General features: G+C 57.3%; 1 protein-coding gene across 21 annotated transcripts in view; it reads left to right on the forward strand.

Annotated features, from left to right (window-relative positions):
• The window catches only part of Dysf (dysferlin), a 205,292-nt gene that overhangs the window by 127,190 nt on the left and 61,461 nt on the right, over positions 1–16,641 (forward strand). For 15 of the 21 annotated variants that reach the window (XM_076834056.2, XM_076834060.2, XM_076834065.2 and 12 more), the window contains 7 exons: positions 1,666–1,806; positions 2,522–2,551; positions 3,946–3,975; positions 11,663–11,764; positions 11,842–12,003; positions 13,006–13,171; positions 13,577–13,653. In XM_076834056.2, the coding sequence (XP_076690171.2) occupies positions 1,666–1,806; positions 2,522–2,551; positions 3,946–3,975; positions 11,663–11,764; positions 11,842–12,003; positions 13,006–13,171; positions 13,577–13,653 (708 nt within the window). Of the gene's footprint in view, positions 1–1,665; positions 1,807–2,521; positions 2,552–3,945; positions 3,976–9,664; positions 9,707–11,662; positions 11,765–11,841; positions 12,004–13,005; positions 13,172–13,576; positions 13,654–16,641 lie in introns of all 21 variants that reach the window. The other 6 variants (XM_076834051.2, XM_076834058.2, XM_076834049.2 and 3 more) reach the window with 1 other exon arrangement.

Below are 16,641 nucleotides of genomic sequence, written 5' to 3' on the forward strand. Positions count from 1 at the left end.
TTAAGAAGTTGATGCTCCTGGAAGAGATGACCAGGGGTGTGGCAAAGAGGCCCCGCCTGGGTAGGGGCAAGGAGAGGGATGGCGGGGGCAGGGTTTGGAAGATGTTTCCAGTAAAATTGCCACAGTTTGGATGCCAGAGGCCCTGGAGGGGTGTGGTGATCAGGGACCCGGGGAAGGGCTGTCTAGGGTCCCCACCAGATGTGTGTTGGGGGGGTCAGCTGGCAGTGACAACGTGGGCCTGGGCTGGGAACCCTACCTGGGAACTCTGGGAGGAAGAGTGAGGGCCCTGATGAGTGAGCAGCTGGAGGGAGCCTAGTTGGGACTGTGTGGAGAAGGGTGCAGGTGGAGGGTGGGCCGGGAGGTGCCCAGGACATGCCACACCCCGTCATGGTAACACTTTCTGGAAATATCTCTGAAATGCTGCTCTCTCCCCTCTCATCCCACTGCCACCCCCAACCCCGGCTGGGGCCCCTTTGCCCAAACCATCCGCCCTCTTCTTCTTAACATGTTGCTCGGAGTCTTTCCCTCCCTGTGGGCTAGCATCTAGCAAATGACTGCTGCCCGGAGCTCCTGCATTCCTGCCTGCCTAGCCCTCCACCAGTCCCACCCCGTCTCTAGCTCTCAGCAGCTGAACGGGCAACACCTGGCCCAGAGCAGCCTCAGGACCCCTTCCAGTGCTGTAGCTGCTGCAGTTAACGCTCAGTAATTGGTGCCAGACTGTCACCTGCTGGTGTGGGCATTTATACGGAGCTGGTGGCCATTCCAGGATGGCTCTTGGGGACATCGAGGTCCCCTGCAGTGGTATGGCTGCAGTTAGCGTGCCCTCCCAGTTTTTGCTCTGGGTCTGTCCCTGCTCTGGGCAAGGCACGAGGGCTTGGGAGGCCACACCACCATCTGGCGGAGACCCAGGTTCTGCCCACTGCCCTTGCTGGACTTGGCCAGGCCTGTGTGTGATGCACAGTCTTCGTGCGGTGGCTGACAAGGGGAGAGGCCAGCAGCACTGGGGGAAGTGGCCATGTGAGGGCAGGAGAGGGAGAGGCCAGCTGAGGCCATTGGGCCGGAGGAGGAGAGGATGCGTAGGCAGGGAAAGAGAGGTGTCAGGCGGCAGTGAGGGGGCCTTTGGTGCCAAAGGAGGGTTTGGACTCTGTCCTCTGGACAGCAGGAAGCCGAGGAAGGTACCTGGGCAAAGGGATTATCAGGTGAAAACATTATTTTGGGAACATAATTTGATGAGCATGATCAGAGTTCTCCATTTTAAAGCTGGAGAAATTAAGGATGAAGTGAACAGTCAGGACATAACCAAAGTCCCTGGGAAGGTCACTCACAGGGCTGCGGGCCTTAGAGAAATGGGGGGAGACTGTCTCTCTGGTCCCTCATGGGCTCAGAGCTGGATTACATTAAAGCAGGAGCTCTTAGTTCAGTATACAGAGGGCCTTCCCAACCATGGTGGGAATTTGAACCTAGCACAGTGTCCAAGGTTGCTCAGCTCTCACCTGGTCCTGGCATCCCTCTCAGGAGGGCAGGGTTTTCCACTTGGCCTGAGGGGGCTTCCCTGACTCCCAGGACCCTCCCAGGAGGCAGGATTCAGGCCTACTGATTTTTGGAGGCCACTCTGAATCCTGAGCTGGGGGGATACTGACCCTTCTCCCTCCACACCTGGTCTAGGGCGCAGATGAGTTCATGGGTCGCTGCATATGTCAACCAAGCCTGGAAAGGATGCCCCGGCTGGCCTGGTTCCCGCTGACGAGGGGCAGCCAGCCGGCGGGGGAGCTGCTGGCATCTTTTGAGCTCATCCAGAGAGAGAAGGTGAGGCTGGGCTGCATCCAGGCCCAGGAAGGCCCAGGAGGGGTACCTGGTGGGGTGGGGAGGGCAGGGCTGCCAGGATCCCCCCACCTGCTGCCAGTGCCCAGTGGGATTCTGGGCAATCTCTTCTGAAAATCAGGCCTCCTAGTGAGACCCATTTTGCCCACCTTTTCTGAACCCCAAATCAGGACTCCATCAATCACTGGGGTAGAATGTATGGGTCTGTAATGTCTGAGTCCTCTCCTCCCTGGATTTATCCTGCCCTGGGTCACCTCCTGACGTGGCCTCTGGGAGGAGGGCCTCTGTGGTCTGGTGGTGGGGTCTTAACTGCTGTGATGGACAGGCAAGGGCAGGATCCTTGTCCCAGTGCTGGCCCCGCCATGGCCCAGTTGTGTGGCCCTGGGCGGCCGTGTGGCCCCTGTGAAACAAGAGGCTTGGGTTCGAGCTCTGCCTTCAGACTTGTTCTTGGCGTCATGTGAACCCCAACGTGGACACTGAAAGGAGGGCTGCTCTGGGTGACGTGCTGGAGGGGACACTTAGCTTCCCCTGCACCCCTCCCTCTCCCAGGAAACGGGGTCTGCAGCCCCCTGGCCTGTCTGATCCCTGGCACATTCCATGGTGGTCATTTTCATGTTTTGCCGGGCTGGGGCAGAAAGGAGGGGGCTGAGGTCTTTGGATGACAGGCGCATAACCCATGCCCTCTTTCTCTTCACCCTAGCCGGCCATCTACCATATTCCTGGCTTTGAGGTAAGCCTTGTTCTTATCTTTCCTTTTTTAAGCTAAGCTCCCCCCTCCCTGTGTCTTAACCCCTTCTGGCTCTGGGAAGGGTGGTCAGCCGCTCTGACACTGCCTTGCCTGGAGCCCCAGGGAAAGCTCCGTAAGCAGGGGAGGGCTGGCAGGGTGGGCCCCAGGGCAGGGTGGGCTGGGCTGGGGCACTCCAGGTCCCTGCGCCCAGCCTCGGCCTCGCCAGCCCTTATTCCTTGAGAGGTCTGAGAATCGGAGGGCAGGGTTTTCCACTTGGCCTCCTACAGAGGCCTCCTGATCACCCAGCTGTGGCTGCTGGCTGGGCTGAGCTTTGGAGTCACCTGGGGCTTTAAAGCTCATCAGTGCTCCTGTCCCACTCCAGACCAAACGGAAGGCAACCTGTGGTGTGCGGCCCTGGCCTTGGTACCTTCCAGCAGTGCCCGGGGGGACTTTTAATGTGCACCTGGTGGGGCCACTGACTTAACCCCATGATTCAGAAAGTGAGGGCCCGATAGAGCCTCTGGGTTGCCTGGGTCCTCCCCCTGTCAGCTTTGAGGCGTGGCCCAGCACCCTCTGCTCTCCCAGCCCTGCAGGAGCTTCTGATGCACATCAAGATTCAGGAGCCCTGATTTAGACTGGATTTTCCAACTTTTTCTTCTCATGGGACACTGTTTTCTCCCAACAATGGCGGCTTCAGCCCCTTGTCCCTGCCCTCCTTCCCTGTCCTGGGGGCCATGGGAGAAAACACAGATACCAGGCTGTTCCAGACCGGGCTCAGGTGCAGCTGTGCGGGCTCCTTTCGGACACCTCGTTTGCCCCTGTGAGGCGTCCACCCGAGGTTTAGACAGTCTTTACCACACGAGGCCGCCTCTGCCACCCCACCCCTCTCTTCTCCCCCGACTCTTGCTAGTTTCCCTTTCTGTCCTCTCCCAGCTCGACTCTCAGTTCTGCCAGCCCTGGAGACTCAAGGTTGTCCCCCTTGGCCCCCCAGGTCCACTTGCCCTGCAGGAGCAATGACTCCAAGGTCAAGGCCCGACTTTCTCCCGGGGTTGCTTCATAGGGTTCTAGGTCCTTCTGCCACCTGTCTGTTACTTTCCCTCCTCCAGTCACTTCTGGAGCTGCCTGGACTCTAGGCTTGGGCATGAGTCTTTCCCACATGTCCCTCCCTGGCTCAGATCCATTGCATCTTCTTTCTCGGACATCATGGAGGGTGCGGCTGGGGAGCACAGCATTCTCCCCTTGCCGGGAGGGGCCTTTCATTGGCTCCTTTTGGTGGTGGTGTCTGGGGTGCTGATCTCTGGTCCAGACTAGCTCTCCCTGTTACTAATGGAGACTTCTACCTCCCTCTTCCTCATGCACTATCTCCTGGATGTGGAACATTCGATGGTGTGGTCCAGGTGCAGGATACGTCAAGGATCCTGGATGAGGTGAGCCGGACTGGAGCTGTGGCCTGTGGCTGGGGACCAGTGGGCAGACACAGAGGGAGGTGAAGGCCAGCTGTCCAGCCTCCCTGTCCATGCCCCAGTCTCCTAGCTTCCCGGTGCCAATAGACACCTGTCACATGGGGACCTATCTGGGCTTTATTCCTCAAGCTCTGTGTGGGTCCAGGGCTGCCTGGGGAGTGTCCCAGGGTGTGTGTCACCTCAGAGGCTTGCTGACTTCTTGGGAGGGCCAGACTTACCCAGGCTACTCAAGCTCTAGCTGGTTGACTACCAGGTGGCGTGTTTGTAAGACTAAAATGTTCAGCAGGGCTCAGAATAGTCAAGGAAGCCTCTCTGGTGGAGGCAGCATTAGCCAGACATCTGTGCAGCACTTAGCAAGGTGGAAACACGCCTTTGGCCCAAGGGGCCACGGACCAGCATGGGGGTTTAGGAGGTGGATGGAACGTGGACTCCTAGCGCTTGAAGAAGTTTAGAGCTAGAGCTACGTGAAGAGAGCCACGTCCTTGGGCGTGAGAAGCACGTTCTCTTTCGGCCTCCTGTGCATCGGTCAGGGGATGATGATGAGTGAGCGGGCAGCAGAGTCTTGGATGGAGAGACAGGAATGAGAGCCCTGGTCAGAGGGCCAGTTGGGAAAAGGGCAGCCACTTCCTGTCATCAGGGAATCCCCAGGCTGGGAGCGGACACCGTTTGACATTTTCAGTGCAATTTAGACTTGAAGCGCAGAACCAGGATGTGGGATCTGCAGGCCCCGCGCCCCTTACCTCACTTCCTTCACTCCCAGACTGAGGTGGGGTCCGCCAAGTGAGCTGGCCGTGATTGCGCCTGACAGGCGGCCTCCAGCTTCTGGCTGCAGTTGCGAAAGACTGCCGATTTGGAAAGGGAGGCAGAGCCCGGTCCAGGGAAGCAGCACGGAGCCCTCGCTCTTGATTGAGAGCACTCTGTGGCCAAAACCCACAGCCTCCTCTGAAGAAGACCCAGCCCAGGGATGAGTTATTAAAAAAAAAAAAGTTAGAATCCTTCATAACTGGATTTGTCATATAGAGCAGTAAAGGCTCAGATTCTAAGCACAGGGATCCAACTGCGGTCTGGTTGTCAGGAAGCAAATCAAAACTATAGCTTTTGGTCCAGATCCCTCAGAGGGCCAAGTGTCCTGCTGCAGGGCCAGCCAGGCCACAGGCTGAGGCCTCCTGTGGGTCAGCAGAGCCAGGGGAGAACAAGTCCTGGGGTCTGCTGGGCACAGGGCTGGACTGAGCCAGCAGGTTCAAAGGCCTGAGGTCGGATCTAAGGAATGGAGTGTCATCTAGTCCAGGGAACAAGCCTCCAGATGATCCCCACCCCCATAGCTCAGTCTACTTCCACTCGCTCCAAGGCCAAGCTTCATGCCAAGATGAGGGTCCAATTTGGTCTTCCGGCTCCCCTGAGGTGGGAGGGGGCAGGTCAGGGGTGCTGCTGGGTTGGTCCTGCAGGGAGCCCAGGGCCCTGGTGGTATTCTTCTGTCTTCCGTGCTGTGGCCAAGCTCCTGCCATTGATCCCCATCCACTCCCTCCCAGGCCCCAGCCTCATCCCTTTGGGGACTACCTGAGCCTTCCCGAAGCCCTGGAAAGTCTGAGAGTGGGGAGGGCAGATTGGGGGTGTTAGAAGTTGTCTGACTGCGTGGTGTGTGTTGGGGAGGGAGGGACTGGGGGAGAAACCAGCTAGGAAGGAGCCTTCTGAGATAGTCACCATCATGGGCAACCAGACTAGAGGGAGCTGGAGGAGCAGATGGGGTCGGGGACTCCGGATGGCCCCTCCTGTGGGGAGAACATCTGTGCCAGGGCCGGCAGATGCAAAGATTCACCCGGGTGCCTGTGAGTTAGATGCACTGCTGTCTCCCAGAGCTGCGGGCTCCCAGAGCAGGACAGCGGGGCTGGCTTCCTGGAAGAGGTGACACCGAGCTAGCCTTTGAATAGGCAGAAAGGGCCCGGGAGTGGGTGCAGGCAGCCGTGCCTGGGGCTGGGGCTGGGGCTGTGTCACTGCCTGCGGTGACAGAATTTCCCTTCTGGGTGCCTGTGTGAAGGCCTCTCTTCCAGGCTCTCTGCAGGGAAGTAGAAGGTTGCCCTGTGCACTGGAGGCTGGAGTCTCAGAGGGCGTGTGGAGGTCCCCTGTCCTCAGGGCCTTTTTGTCTGTCTTTCGCTCTCTCTGAGCCTCTTCCCACCCTCCCGGGGCTTCGCCCTGCTCTGTGTGCTCCCTGGCCGCCTCCCTCCTTCTCCCGCCTCCTCTGAGCCCTCCTCCGGTTCTCTTTCTTTTTGTCCGGAGAACAAAGGCTGTCCGCCCTGCCAGGGGGAAGGAGTTCAAAGAAACGCAATTTCAGATTTCCTGAGAACTGGAGAGTGTGTGCATGCACGTGTGAGCGTGTGTACATGTGGACACTCGCGAGAACACACGCACACACGTTGGGCAGGAGACGTGCTGCTGGGCTCCTTTCTAACCAGGGCCCTTAGGATGTGGAGCACGCGTAGAGAGGACCCCCAGGGGCTTGCGGTCCTGGCCATGCCAGGGCCCCGTGGCAGGGACGCCCTCGTAGGAGGGATCACATGCTCTGTGACTGTTTTCATGGCTGGCTCAGGGGCCCTCCAGATGTCACCCCATGTGTCGGTCCCAACCCAGGAGACAAGGTGTGTGACTCTCACCCTGAGATGTACTGGAGGTACCCTCCTGCACCCCTACATCCACTAAAAGGAAAAATTTGATGTTTTGCAATCAGGAAAATAAGCCCAGTGGTCCCCCATCCCCCTCTTCCTCCCCCAAGGCCTTAATTTGAAACACTGTTTTTCCTGGGAAGTGTAATTAGAGCAGCATGTTGCGCCTAACGAGCTGGGTGGGGCCGGCAGACAATGGAGCCCTCCCAGCCCGCCTGGCTGCCCCCTGCCTGGAGCTCCCCGAGGAACTGGGATGTGAATGTCCAGAGGGTCCCCTGACTCTCTCCCACTGGGCAAGGTGGGGTCTATAGGCTTCTGGTGATGGGACAGCTAGGTGGCTGGAGAGGCTTGTCCCCGTCTACTCTGTCCTGGCAAGAAGCATCTGTCCACTGTGGTGCCACCTTGACAGGCCTCCAGGTGGCTTCAGCTCTGTGGGGAGAGCCTCGCTGTCCTTGGGGTCCTCTTGATCTGAGCCAACTTGGTGGACATCCTTCCTGCCCGTTCGGCCCACCACTGTAGCTGCTGCAGGTCTGCCTGCCCTGCGTTCAGGGTGCGCCAGGGACGGGCTGGCTCCCTCTAATTGGCTTAGGTGGTATGGCTGTCCTTGGAGTCCCCGTCACCCATAGGACAGTGAATCGGGATGTCCCAGTTGTGCTTGCAGTTTGCACCCCGCCCCTGCCTGGCCATGCTGATAGGGCCTCCAGTTTCTGATAAGGGTCACAGCACCTTCTCTGAGAAGATGAGAAAGGGGGTGCTCAGGAGCCGTCTCTGCATGGGCTCAGGACTCCTGTTAGAAACTCCGAGGTGCTGCAAGAATGGAAAGTGGAACACCTTGGAAGTGGGTGGGCCAGGCCAACGTGAGGCTAGCAAGCACCCCTGGGCAGGCAGGCCCCGCCTTTATCCCTAATGCAGCACTACCCCTTGCCCTGATTGGAGGAGCTTGGGGTCATCATCTACTCGATGAGCTGATGTTACAATTGGGGTGGGCAAAGGGATGGGCGCTCATTAAATGGCTACAGTTGGATCCAATCAAGGTTAAATATTCTGAAATTTCTCACACTTCCATGGGTGAGATGACCAGAGACTGGTTAGGATCCTGCGAACTGTGGGTGGGGCCCGGTTCATTTAGGATTGAAAGATGTCAGAGAGTAGGGTTATGGGAAGTTTCTGGAGTGTTTGGGGAGATTTCTGGGTGCCTGGAGAACTTGACCTAGGCTTTGAAAGCTGTGTTAGATTTGGGCAGCCGAGGAGACCCATGCAGTCAGACAGCGGTGAGCAGGCGGGGGAGGCAGGGCTGGGCGGGGACCCAGGGGCCGGGATGGAGCAGATAGGATCACTGGGAAGGAGAGAAGGTGTGTGGTGTGATCATTTCTTTATCCATCTCTTCCTGCACTCTTCCCTCTGTCTGCCCTTCTTCCCTCCCTTCCTTCAGTAATCTACCCATAATCATTCATTTATTAGGTGGGGGATTTAGCTGTGATCCGAGTTGTACAGAATTGCCGGTTTCACCAGGGACACAGTCATATGAATACATAGAATGTGCAGAGGGATAGATGTGTCTTTCAGTGGGACTGTGGGCTATGGGAGCCCTGAGGGTGCTTTGGCTTATGCTCAGGGCATAGGGAAGATTTAAATGGACATCTGAAGTCCAAACAGATCAAGTCACCAGATGAAGTGGCCAGAAGCTCATTCCAGACCCAGGGTCCAGTGAGTTCCAAGCCTCCAAGCTAAGGAGAGCCTGGGGCCTCTGGCTACCTGCTAGAGCTCAGAAGGGTGGGGGTCGGCTCGTTCTGGGAGGTGGCTCATCAATATTTGGGCTCCTGGAGGGGACATTTATCTGGTGAGAGATGGGATCAGAGAAGTCAGCAGGAACAGGGAGCCTCCTTGGAGGCCTCATTAACGAAATTCTCATTATTCCTGCCAGGGTGGGGGATTTCAGGAGTGTAAGCCGAGGGTGGCATTTTTTGGAAACCTGGCCTGGCTGCAAAGCACATGTGAGTGTGCCAACTCACATGCACAGAGACCACTCTGGATGGTAGTGAGTCCGAGACAGAGGGTGCTGGCTTGAGCCCAGGAAGAAGACAGGGTGGGTGTGAGAGAGATTAGGGACGAGGGGAGGAGAAACCCAGGGTGGCCCTTTTTTTTTCTTTTGGCTTGGTTGTCTAGATGGCTGTTGGGGCCAGTTTCTGAGATGGCATTGAAAGGGAGAAAGCAGAGTCTAGTTTTGGACAAGTTCAGTGTGAGCAGCCCGTCGGGTGCGTGGATGAACAGAGCAGAAAGATTCTAGGAATGGGGCTGAGAAGAGACGAGCGGGAACAGAAAACCCAGGAGCCCTGGCATTTCAGGGCTGGTGGAGGAAGCGGGGGAGGCTGCCCGGGGGCGGGGGAGACTTAGCATCAGAGGGCAGGAGGGACAGCAGTGTGGAACCAGAGGGGTGGCTTTAGGAAGGAGATGGGGGTCAGCTGGGCAGATGCTGTGGAGGGTGAGAGGTGGGAACCCATGAGTGAACTTTGGGCTGAGCTTCTAGGAGGTGATTGTTGACTTTGGAGAGAGAAGTTTCCAGGATGGGGTGCTGGGGGGGAGCCGAAGGCGCTGGACAGGGAGGGAGGGGAGGCCCTGGGTGGGGACAGGAAGAGAGAAGAGAGGAAGGAGAGGAGGAGGCGGGAGAAGGCCCGCAGAGGGGAGGGCGCGGATGGGTTCCAGAGAGATGGGTTGGGGAAGGAAGAGCTCCAGGAGCCAAGGTGTGACACACATGGCGCTGGGGGGACAGTGTGGTGGCAGCTTGTGTGGTGGAGTGGGTGGGACAGAGGTGGGGTCCCAAGGAGATGGTAGAACCAGCCTGGGGGCCAGAATTTCCTGGGATCCCTGGGGACCGGATGTGGCTGGAGGTGGACGTGGATGTGTCTGGTGCCTGGCGCGGGAAGCTGCTGATGGACACACCTCTAACCTCTGTTTCTGCTTCCTCCTCCTGCCTCCGCTGGGCCGGCGCCCTGCAGCTGTGCGCTCCTGCCTTCTTCCTCCAGGGCCTGCTGCACACGGTACTAGCGCTTAACCCGCCATTGGCAGGTTCTGCACTTGGCGAGGACGTCGTCACCACGGAGCTCTGGGGGCTGGCGAGGAAAGATGGAGTGGGGGAATGAGGGAGAGAAAAGGAGAGCGTGTTCAGGGGGAAAAGGGGACACGTTCGGGGGGGAAATGTATTGACGGGTTGTCCTCACGGAGCTCAGGGCTGTTCCCTCCTCGATCCCTTTGCCCCTATTTTATCTTGGCTCCCCAGTGAGCCGGGCATCAGCCAGGAGAGGCCACCATCAGGCCATGAGTGGGCCTTGAAGTACAGCCTTCCTTTAGAGAGGCCACCCCGGCTCACAGCCACCTGTAGCTGGTGGCCTTGGAGTGCCGCGGTGGACATCACACTAGGGGTGGCCTGAGCAGCCAGGCTACCGCAGTGGCCAAACAGGCGGGATCGTGATGTGCAGCCCTGGACATCAGCCCTCCTCAGCCAGTCAGAATGTGGGTGGGGGAGGAAACTGAGGCGTCCCTGCTTATAATGCCAGCATTGCTGTGGCATTTTAATGCTTCTGGTGGCCCTGCTGTCCTTAAGTCATCCTGGGAAGAGCAACACCGGTACTGATGGTAAAAACAATGGTACTGACAATTGTAGTAATCATTACAGTCACAACCAGGTACTCTTTACATTTATTGTCTCGTTTAATTCTCCGAGCAACTTCACAAGAATATTGCTATCCCCGATCTTTAGGAGGATCCTGAGTCACTGAGGTTGGGTGATTTGCCCAAGGTCAAACGGTTAGGCAATGGCAGAGCTGGAACTGGAGTCCAGGTCTGTCTGATTCTAGAACAGAGCTTATTACTACTGCTACAGGTCAGAGAAGCCTGGCGTCATCTGAGTAGTCCTTGGACAGAAAGGATGGCTTGGGTTGGCTGTGAGGTTTCATGAAGGCAGGAGGAAGCTGGTATTTTTTTCTGTTTCAGCTTCTCTCACCATCTATGACAGAGCATCTGTAGATGCATGTGTTATCCTTTCAGAAGAAACCCAAAGCTAGTTACTTGGAAAATGACTCTAATGATTCCATGGTTGATTAAATGAGATTACAGGAAGCCAGCTCTGTAAAATGTTCAGCACAGCCCTTTTAATTCTAGTCAACCTTTCCTGAATGTTATGGCCTCCATGTATGGATGGGCAGGTTGTGCACTGTACAAGGGCAACTGTGTCTAAGGGGGTGCAATTTCTAACACAAACATCATAAATTTATATTTTTTTATAAAAATTTTCCAGTAGGTGGCAGTAAAGTGTCTTGTCCTAATAAACTTTTAAAATATGACAGTTTTCTGACATGAAGTAGATTGTCTTGAGAAAGGGATATCTTACTCTAATGGTCACAAAGGTGTCACCAGTAGTCCTAGTGAGAGTTCATGTGTTCCAGACATAATGAACATGTGTCTCCTTTTCTCTTTTATCGATTGCTCTGCTCTTCTGATATCCAGTGTTCTGTCCTCCTGGGGGACAGGTGTGAGAGATCAGGTTTGGGGCTGGAAGGTGTCCGGGTGTGGATGTGGGTTTGGAGGATGGTAACCCAGTTGGGTCTGAGCCAAGGGGCAGGAGAAGTAGGATAGAGGGAGGCACGTGGATGTTCTGGGTTGAAGCAAGTCCCATGTGCCTTGTGTGTGTTGGGGACGGGGAGACCCCGAGCTGCTCTTGGTCACCACATCCTGCAATATGGGGGAGGTGAGGCTTGCGATTCACTTGAAATGGGGTGACCTGAACCTGGGGGATGGCGTTTGGTGATCCTGGAAAGGGTGGTGCCTTGCAGAGGCTGACAGCTCCCCCACTTCTGCCTGCCTGTCCCCACGTCTGGGTCTGGGTCTCTCTTCTGTGTCTCCCCAGGCACATCATTTTTTTTTTCTTCTGTCCTTTCTTACATCTTCGGCTTGGTCTTCTCCGCCTTTGTGTCCTGTCCACTTGCTGATCCCTGCAGTCCGACGACACAGACTTGCCCTACCCGCCACCCCAGAGGGAGGCCAACATCTACGTGGTTCCCCAGAACATCAAACCACTTCTCCAGCGCACGGCCATTGAGGTGAGCCTGGCCCAGGGTGGGGGCGGGGGCCGGGGGCAGCCTGGGCCTTCCCCGCCATCCCCTGTGTCTGTCCCCAGATCCTGGCGTGGGGTCTGCGGAACATGAAGAGCTACCAGCTGGCCAGTGTCTCCTCCCCCAGCCTCGTGGTGGAGTGCGGGGGCCAGGCGGTGCAGTCCTGTGTCATCAGGAACCTCCGGAAGAACCCCAATTTTGATGTTTGCACCCTCTTCATGGAAGTGGTGAGCCCCCACTCTGTCCCCTCCCAGAGTCCTGGGGGCTAGAGTGTCCTCATGGCCTCAGGCAGCCTAGGGGTTGAGCTTTGGCTCCCTGGGGGATCCTAGGGGCTCAGGTCATTTCTCTGTGAGAATGGGGTAAACGCTCCTTCTCTCCTGACTAGAAGATCCTGTCCTCACAGCAGACCCGTGGGGCTGGCCTCCTCCCTCACACCCAATCCTGGATTAGCAGAAGCTTCTAAGAGTGGTGACGGTCTCTGGAGCTCCCCTAGGGACCTGCAGGGCTCTGACCCCCCAGTACCTCCTCCCCAGCTGCCCTGACCCTGGCCTGGCCTGGCCTGGGCACATTAGAGGTGCTTGCTCCTTGGACCTCCGTCCCCCAGCCCTCTCTAGCTGCCTGTGCTGCCTGGGCCTAGTGGCCGGCGGCGTGAGGCAGGTCTGAGGAGAGGAAAATGGTCTGCGAGATGAAAGCGCTATAGGAATTCCAGGCCCAGTGGCTGTCAACAGGAGCCTCCTCTGGGCTGAGCCAAAGCCGCCACTGAAGGAGAGCATATAAATTATTTCAAGTTGTGTTCAAAGTGCTTTGGGGGTGGGGGAGGAGGATCTGGGTCTGCAAGCCAACTCTAGAGTATCCACTTGGGGGGGACTGTCTGCAAGAAATGTGGAGTCCTGGGCCAACTCCCCTCTCCCTCTCCCCGGCCAGCGCGCACTCAGGGAGAGTAAGTAGCCTTGCTGAGCTGCAGGCCGAGCTGGGTGTATTTGGAAGGTAAAGCTATCCGGGAAGCCAGCCTCCACATAAGCATTCGAGAGCAAGGTGTGTGGCTTCTGCTTCCTTGGCCAGCTCCTGGGTTTCTGCCATCCGCCATATTGGATTTCGGGCTCTTGGGGATTGCCCGTGGTCCTTTCCAGTTCCCCGGGCCTGCTTGTGAAGGGCCCTACCTTCTTTTCCTGAGACTCCCCAGAAATGGGCTCAGGCCGGTATCCGAGCTCTCGGTCTCCTCCACCTAGATGCTGCCCAGGGAGGAACTCTACTGTCCCCCCATCGTGGTGAAGGTCATTGATAACCGCCAGTTTGGTCGCCGGCCTGTGGTGGGCCAGTGCACCATCCGTTCCCTGGAGAGCTTCCTGTGTGACCCCTACTCACCGGAGAGTCCGTCCCCACAGGGCGGCCCAGGTAGGGGGCAGGATTGTTGCCTGGAGGGGCCAGGGCAGAGGGGCAGGGCAGGCAGCACCTCCCAGCTGAGTGGCATCCTGAAGCTTGTCTCTTTGGGGGGCCTGGGTGAGAAGTGGCTTCGGGTCCTCTAGACCAGCGGTGGGAACCTCCTGGAGCTGAGGAGGTCCAAATGGAGGTCAGTCGAGGGAAGAGGTGACGAGGGAGGAGACGTAGGGGGATAATGGTGGGGGTGGGAATGCGAGGAGAATTAAGAGAGAGAACGGGGAGACAGGGCATGTGGAGGAAGATGGCAGAGGCAAAGAGGAGTGGGGAGAACTGAGAGGTGAGGAAGTGGAGAGACGGAGGGGTCTTGTCCGAGCTCCCCGGCCGAGTCCCTCACCAGCCAGGACACGGTTCTACCTGCAGATGATGTGAGCTTACTCAGTCCTGGAGAAGATGTGCTCATTGACATCGATGACAAGGAGCCCCTCATCCCCATCCAGGTAGGATGGGCGCAGGGCCCCGTGGGACAGAGGCCAACTCCCCTCCCCAGCGGCTGGCCTGGGTTCCCCTCCCCCTCCGCTCCTCTTCCCCATCTCTTCTTGCCCCTGCTCTCTGTGTGCTTTATTGTCACACGGCCGTTAGAGAGCGCCTCCCTCTGCACGCTGGTGGCTGGTCACTGCATGGTGGAGGGACCTAGATGTGGGCTTCCAGTCTTTGAAGGGGAGGGAGTTGTGGTGTTCAGGGAGAGACTCAACTCGTTTTCCTGGAAGCTGGCGCCTGAAACCTTTGGGGCCATGTTGAGGGTTTTCCCCTGGAGATCACTCAGTAAATCAGAGGGGAGAGACAGGAAGGAGAAGGAAGGTGGGGGACGGAGGGCTGGGCGGTCTTGGGCACTCGAGCCCCATCACCCTCCCCTGGACAGACCTCTTCTTGGGAGGAGGCTTCCTCCATGGGGCTGGTGCTTGGTGGCACCTTGGAGGTACCTCCAAGCTAGTGATGCATCTTACCTTGTTCCCCTCCACCAGGGACAGGAAGGAAGAGGGGCAGGAGAGGGACATGATTTTAAGGGTCTTCAACTCTGAGGAAGTCAGAGCGATCCTTTGCTAGATTCAGCTACCTAGGGCCTGCTGGTGACCTAGATGCAAGGCTAAATGACACAGCCCAAGGTCTGTGACATCTTTAACCTGGGAGGGAGGGCACTCTCTGTACCTTGGGTCTAGAGGGGCTCTGGATCCTACAGAGCTGAGGCCCACCCAGTCTTTTCCTGCAACTGGGGGCAGAGGCCACGGACTTGCTGACTGTCACATTGTCACCCTCTTCTCTGGGCTCCACATGATGCTGGCCACGTATTGCATGACATCTCGGACACCCTCGGGCTCCCAGAGCTTCCAGGCTGCCTGAATCTTCCACCCCGTGTAGATAGCCCTGTGTCCTCAGGCCCCTGCACCCCCAGATGTGCTCAGCATGGGGTGGCGCTTCAGAGAGGCCCGTGTCCTTTAGACTATCAGATATCAGCTTGGAGAGCAAGAGAACCAACTTGGGAGTGGGTGGGGCTGAGGATCCTCAGGTCGCATCTACGGGGCTTCCCTGGGTCATTCAGGGCTGTTTACCCCTTTCTCATTCGTTCATCTTTCTGCCCCTTCCAGGGGAACATCTCTGGGGTCAGTTAAGGTCTTGCTCTGTAGTCTCCTAGTGCTAAGAAGCCATCAGAAGCCCCAAGCTCTCTGTCTCCCCAGCCTCCGGGGCTCCCCAGGGCCCTGGGCTGCCATTCCTTCTGCTAAGGTGACCTTGGCCTCTGCCGTCTTGCTCAACTCCGGGGTGGTCATCTCTCTGGAGGAGTCTTCCCTGGCTCCTCCCCTTGGCCTGGAGGATCTCAGTCACTGAACTTGCCTGAGGTCCTGTAAAGGTCAGCATCTTCCTTGGACTAAGGTCAGGACAGTGACTGGGGTACCTTCCTCTCTATATCCTCCGTGCCCACCATAAGTACTGAGTTACAGCCTGGGGCCTGCCGTAGAGGAGGTCTTCAGCGAAAGTCTGTATGGATGGGTGAGTGGACAGATGGATGGATGGATGGATGGATAAATAGATGGATGGGTGGGTGGCCTGTCCTGTGTCTGTATGGGTCTCAGGAGGACCCTCTCCTGGCTGGGGAAACCCAGATGGACGTTTCAGATGGTTCAATAGGAAGGTTAGCTAAATTTTCTGCTCAGGCCTTTTGGTCTGGTTGGGTGTTTAGGGCTGAATTAGGCAGAGAATTTGCCCCAAACTCTGGGCTGCCTGATCCTGGCTCCTATTTCCTGCCCGGCTCAGTGGGCTGCCCAGCGGATCTCTGTTCTATGAGTGTTGCCCTCAAAATGTCTGCAGATTTGAATGAGAAGGGCTTATTTTGGGTCCTGTTGGCTACAAGTTACAGCCAGAGGCAGACAGTAAGGAGGCTAGTCTGGCCGTCCTCCCAGCGTGGACACAAGGGAACTGGGCTGGGGTCTGAGCCAGGGCCAGGCCCAGGCTCTTTGTGGAGAGCGCATGGCCATTCTGGCTAGAGCTGTTGGCCAGGCAGAATGGTGAGGAGCTGGAGCAGAGAGCTGGCTCCTGGCTGGAGGTGCACCATGGTGTGTGTGTGTAGCGGGTGGCCTTACCTGACCTTAGAGGTGAGTGGGAAGAAGGAGGAGGGCAAACCAGCTTGCTCCCAGGGAGTAGACTGGATGACCTTCCTGTGCAAATCCCCAGCTGGACAGAGACTTACTGAACAAACTGATGGAGACAGTCCTGGCCCTATTCTCAAGGAGCCCGAAATCTAGCAGTGAGACCAGCCCTGGTCTCCCGGGAGCTCTGACCCTCCAGGGAAGCCCCCAGTCTGGTGTCTGATTTTATATTGTGTTTTTCTCTGAGATCTATTGATCTGACTTGGCGGACCCAAGAAATCTTTCACCCTCCATCTCTCATACACAGCCCCTGGGGTTCCTCTCCAGGGCTGACCAGGGAGGCAGTGGGCTCCAGTTGTAATAGTTTACCGGGTAGTTTTGGCCGGGACCCCCCTTCTCCCTAGGCAGATAGAATGGAACGCCCTGACCTATAGGAACTGGCGGAACAAGGATTCTGGCAGAATTTAGGTTCCACCTGGCTCCCGTTTGGCCAGCCGGTGTGATTCTTATGATTGACGTCCCGGCCCTGCCCCCATGGCTTCCCAGTGGCTCCCAGTTGTGGCGCTGGCCTCGGGCTCCTTTCCAGCTGGCCCTGTCCTCTCAGATCCTGCCTTTTCTTTCCTTGCTCATACCTTTCTGTTCAGAAAGTCTCACCATCATCTGCGGAGGTGCTGGGACGAGCCCACTGCCCAGGTAGAGACTGTCACCTGAGATTCTTGCTGCTGGCGCAGAGAAGTCCTCTGCTTCTCAGAAGCGTCTTGGTTGGTGTCAGGAGTAGTCAGTTCTGGAGATGACAAAGTGGGTGGATGAGGCAGATCTGCCTCCTGGGGCTCGGGGCCGGCACCC

Source organism: Callospermophilus lateralis, chromosome 14, assembly GCF_048772815.1.
Source record: "Callospermophilus lateralis isolate mCalLat2 chromosome 14, mCalLat2.hap1, whole genome shotgun sequence".
Classification (NCBI taxonomy): Eukaryota; Metazoa; Chordata; class Mammalia; order Rodentia; family Sciuridae; genus Callospermophilus; species Callospermophilus lateralis.